General features: G+C 37.7%; 1 protein-coding gene across 1 annotated transcript in view; it reads left to right on the top strand.

Annotated features, from left to right (window-relative positions):
• The window catches only part of ftsj1 (FtsJ RNA 2'-O-methyltransferase 1), a 6,365-nt gene extending 4,407 nt beyond the window's left edge, over positions 1 to 1,958 (top strand). Inside the window, 3 exon segments of the mRNA XM_017033957.2 lie at positions 553 to 770; positions 1,049 to 1,205; positions 1,249 to 1,958. Coding sequence (XP_016889446.1) covers positions 553 to 770; positions 1,049 to 1,205; positions 1,249 to 1,274 — 401 coding nt within the window. The 3' untranslated portion in view covers positions 1,275 to 1,958.
• The last annotated feature ends 3,556 nt before the right edge of the window (positions 1,959 to 5,514 follow it).

Raw genomic sequence — 5,514 nt, 5'->3', positions numbered from 1 at the left:
AAATATATAAATGTAACCATATATATGTACATATATGTACGTATATATGTGTAACCATATATGTTTATATATGTATATGTATTTATATAGATATATGTACGTATATATGTATACATATATGTAGCAGTTGCTACAGTGGTTGAACAGGGTGTGTAAATGTGTTTCAGCATGTGACCTTTTTTATTTTTTGGAACCAGTCTGGTGGGGTTTTTTTACAACAGGACATAAATAACCACTCGTGATCTGATAGGGTAAAAATGTTGTGTGAGTCAAAGTCATGTGAAGAGTTTGACCTAATGTAGCGTGGAAGGAAATGATTCACAACGTAGATGTTTATCGATTCCAAGGACTTTTAAGTAAAAGAAAACGGATGTTTAAGCACGATCAGAGAATCTAAAAAAATGCAGTGTGTCCTTGGTTGTTGAGAGAAGTTGAGAGAAGTTGTAATGAAGTGCAGATTTATATGTAAATTAACACACAATATTTCTTTACTTTAAGCACGTTACGCTAAAAATTGATGCAGAAATCAATCATGTCAACCAGTTGAAGCAGACCAAATAATAAAAAAACAAAAGTCAAACTTTTTTTTTTACTTAGAGACGTTCTTGTCACACCTGTATCATCTTTCCTTTTGTCTATTTTGTCTTGATTTTCTTCTATCATTAGATGTGGACTTCAACCAGTTGGAGGGTCCAAACCGTGTTATTGTCCCCTTCCTGACTTGTGGTGACCTCAGCTCCTTCGACTCAGACAGGACCTACCCTTTGCAGGTATGGATGCCCTTTTTGTTTTTCATTCCCTTTGAGTAATATGAATTACAAAGGTGTTTTGATAGTTATATCCTACAACAGAGAGACGATTCATTGTTTTATAAATTCTGGGCAGCAAAGTTTGTCCTTAGGACACAGATACTTGTGGATTTGAATGCATCATACCCTGCATGCAAATCCTGAAGGAAATGACTGATTTACAAAACACTACCGTTTTTTTTTTTCTTCCCACAAAACTATCTCTAATGTATTGGTGATCTTATATTTATTTTTCATAGCTGGATTCTTGTAAAGAGTACCAGTATGTTCCCCCCACCCAGTCGCCAATCCATCCCCCCTATCAGCACGCCTGTCATCTCCGCAAAAACAACCTTCTGTCAAAAGAGGACACAGCGTCCACCGGTATCCACCAAAGACCAGAAGAGTCAGAGTCAACTGGCTGAGTTGACTGCTTTTCTATGGTGGCGAAAACAGTCAACTCGCCACCAACTGGTGGATCTCTAAAGTCTAAGGACACTCAGAACTCTAGTTTAAAGTTTAAACGACACCTTTTAAGCCAGCAAACATTCATACATAATTTTTTAAATGAGAATAAAAATAAATTAATTTTTTTTTAAAAAAACGTTTCCTTAACCATTTGTTTGGAATTTCAAACAGCACGACTGTAAGAATTTACTACACACACACACTATATATACAGACTGTATATGAATGTGTGTCTGTACGTACATATGTGTATATATACCTACGCAGTGTTCCTTCTCTATATATCGCGGTTCTCCTTTTGCTCCCTTAGTACTTTGCAGATTTGTGTATATACATATATAAATTGCACCTCCTATTTGCAACTTTTATTTGAATTAATAAAGTGGAAAAATGTCCAGAACATTATGTACAGGTGTATTTTGATTCATATAAATAACAGTAACATTCTACTCTATTTTTTTCATACAGACTGAGGATTTAACCTAATTACAGTGCATCTTAATGATGGCATGTGGAACATGTTTTAAGGTCCCCGAAAGAGCGGCACTAATTGTTTTCCTCAATTAAAAAGTTATATGCATAAAAGAGTCCCAAACGTACACAATAATTATCATGTCTAGAACAAAACTAGTTTAAATTGCTGTCCACGTGTGGTTGTCTGGGTACAGAGGAGTGGTGCACTTTAAATAAACCTACTGAAAATATTTGTGGTCGGGTGACTCGTTTCTGCATGTGATATGAGGAAAGTCCTGACTGTCGACAGCTTTTTACTGATTATCAACGTAAGTCACTACTGAAACCGCAGTCCAAAGGGCTTTGTCGTCAAAGTAGGTGCTGTTTTGTCCTAGACTTGTTTGTTCTTAAGTCACAATCTCACAGTTTATGTCTGTTGCTCTCTTCCTCATTCACTGGAAACTGTCATTTGGGTGCACATACTTCAGCCAAAGCCGAACATCAACACAGTTCAATAAGTGCTCACAGGATGATTTTAAAAGAAAGCTCAACATGCTCAATCTCACCCAGTAAATTTTTTTTTAGTTGTTACTAGACTTGCCATGATGACAAATTAATAAAACAAACATAGGGAAGTGCAGTTATTTCAAAAAATGGCAAGCATTCTCATGATAATTCTCACCAAAGTCCAGTCTGTCATGTTGTATCAATGGCATCAGTTTTAATTCACCCAAGGCTGAGAATGCCCTCTTGTCCTCTGTTCAAAGCTCTCCCGGAGGTGGGAGTTGAAGGCCCCCCTCACCGGGGATTCCGCCAGACGTTCCCAACAGACCCTCACGATACGTTTGGGTCTGCCAGGTCTATCCAGCTTTGCCCCCCGTAAGCGGAGCCAAATCACCACCAGGTGGTGATCAGTTGAAAGCTCAGCCCCTCTCTTCACCCGAGTGTCCAATACATACGGCCGGATGTCAGATGACACAACTACAAAGTCGATCATTGACCTCCGGCCTAGGGTGTCCTGGTGCCCTGATGGACACCCTTATGTTTGAACATGGTGTTTGTTATGGACAAACTTTGACTAGCACAGAAGTCCAATAACAAAACACCACTCGGATTTAGATCGGGGAGGCCGTTCTTCCCAATCACGACCCTCCAGGTGTCACTGTCGCTGCCCACGTGGGCGGTGAAGTCCCCCAACAGGACGATGGAATCCCCGGGAGGAGCACTGTCTAATAAAAACTATTGGAGAAGATGGAAATAATTTGATAGAGCTATATGCCAATTACTTATAAAGAAAATACCAGCATAAAACTGATCTCCAGGATTTACTCAGCTTTACAAAAGGACAGAGGTCTCTCCACAATGTACTATATATAAAATCAAAGTGGGAAAAAGAAGCTAAAATACAGTTACCAGAAGATGACTAGTTAAATATTTGAAAGACATTATCCACTACATCTAGCCCAGATCTGTGGAGGGAATTTACCTGGAAAAATACTTACTTAAGAATTTTTATAACTCCCAAAACCAGAAGCTTACAGGCCAATAACCCAGCTCTAGGACGGTGTTGGGGAGGGTGTGGGAATATGTCAGCTGGTCACTTTCAATTATTCTGGGAATATCCTATAATTTCATTTTATTGGGAAGACATAGCAGCAATTAATTCAATGATCAATTTGCAACATGATCTCACTTTCGGTGTTGTATATTTGGGAAACCAACCAACTAAAATAAATAAACAAGACAGATATCTATTGCAATAATTTTTGGCAAGTAGCAAAAAGGCAATAACTAGGAAATAGTTGAGTAATGAACTCTGACAATATCAGGTTGGATACAAATCCATCCATCAATTTCCATCCGCTTACTGGGTCTCAGGGGCAGCAGTCTCCAAATCACACTGCACTGTACCGGCTACTCGTGAACCTTCCTGCGGGTGGTGAGTCCACTGGAAGGTACCAACCGCCCTAATCGGGATTCGATCACCCAGGAGGTGAACCCTGGGGTTCCACACCAATGACAGAGACATTGCCTCTGGGCCAAAGCGCCACTGGATACAAATAGGTGAAGAAATCTACAACATGGAAAGGCTAACATTTTCCTTGAGATATAACACTGGAAAAGGTGAACAATACTGTATAGGATGGATGACCTACAGTGGTATGAAAAAGTTTACCACTGTACATAGATGGGAGGTGACCTTGCCATTGGATGACTTTTGTCTGTTTATTTTAAGTTTGATTTATCTGCATGTGACACTGAGGTTTTGCTCATCACTTGATTTTGTCAGCTCTTAATTTTGAAGACAACCTGCCATTGTGTTTCTGCCATAGATGACCCTGTCTGATGTATCTGTTCTGTGTGTATGTTTATATTCTTGTTTTTTTTCTGATTAAAAAACCAATAAAAAGAGTTAAAAAAATCAGACAGATGAGGTTATTTATGAAAACACGCATATATGATCACATGACAAATCATCAAACCATTCTGTTTGGCTGTTAATCAGGTGATGGACTTTTTTTTTAATTGTTTTCTTTTTAAATAATATTTTAGATAGATTAGCTAAGATTAGATAAATATCTGGTTAGATATCACTGCAACTTTAATTTCAACTTAATTTAAACATCTGGGGAGAATACTCTTAATAAAGACCTTCTTGTTCAAATCAACTACATCAATATCTGGTTTATCATCAAAGACAGTGTAATCAGAACACACGTGAATTTCCTACCTCTGCTCAATTGTTCCAATTCTTCCACCTTTAATCTGTCACCTTTAAGACAGAACCACTAGAGAACAAACTAGGTATCGAGTGCACATTGAATCCCGAGTTAAAAGTCAGTGTAAACAAAAGTGTATTTACTGCACTTTAACTGTTAAGGGATCAAATACAGTATTTACTAATATGGGAGTCATTCCATGACGATCCAAAAACAATTTAGAAACCAAAAGAAAACCAAAGTTACGTTTAATATTTGGAAAATACTTATTGCTTTATATTACTCTTAACCCTCAAAATTATTATCTGTCACAACAAAACTGTGTTCACTGTTTAAATACATCTATATATAGGTGATTTTCATTCATTCAATTTGATATATTGATAATATTGGCACAGAACTGCGCGAAATGTTAGTCGGTGGCGATGGAGGGCAGAAAGAGTATAGGTGGAGCCGATAAGGAGAGGTTACGAAAAAGAAAGGCGTTGGAAGAAGATGCAGCCAAATGTGCAAAATTAACAGATTTTCAAGAGGACAGATACCAGTTGTAGCTGGTAGGCTACTGAGAGATATGGATAACATTATGTATTTTCAGTGTATAGCGTAGCGATGTGTGCATTGTCAACTTAGCGTAGACTAGTTTATTTTGTAGACCCTGAAATACAGTGGTATATAAAAGTTTGGGCACCCCTGATCATTTTCAAGATTTTCCTTTATGGATCATTGGTTGTTCGGAACAGCAATTTCAATTAAATATATCATATAGTAAACAAACACAGTGATATTTAAGAAGTGAAATGAAGTTTATAGGATTTACAGAAAGTGTGCAATAATTACTTAAACCTACTTAAAAGTAGGCAGGTGCATAAATTTGGGCACCCTTGTTGTTTTATTGATTTGAATACCTTTAGCACTAATTATTGGAACACAAAATTTGTTTGGTAAGCTCATTGACCCTTGACCTACATACACAGGTGAAGCCAATCATGAGAAAGGGTATTTAAGGTGGCCAATTGAAAGTTGTTCTGCCCTTTGCATCTTCTCTGAAGACTGGCAACATGGGAGCCTCAAAACAACTGTCAAAT

This window comes from Cynoglossus semilaevis, chromosome 8 (genome assembly GCF_000523025.1).
Source record: "Cynoglossus semilaevis isolate Cse_v1.0 chromosome 8, Cse_v1.0, whole genome shotgun sequence".
NCBI classification, from domain to species: Eukaryota; Metazoa; Chordata; class Actinopteri; order Pleuronectiformes; family Cynoglossidae; genus Cynoglossus; species Cynoglossus semilaevis.
Note: the sequence above shows the minus strand (reverse complement) of the source record. Positions and strands in the feature narration are given on the sequence as shown.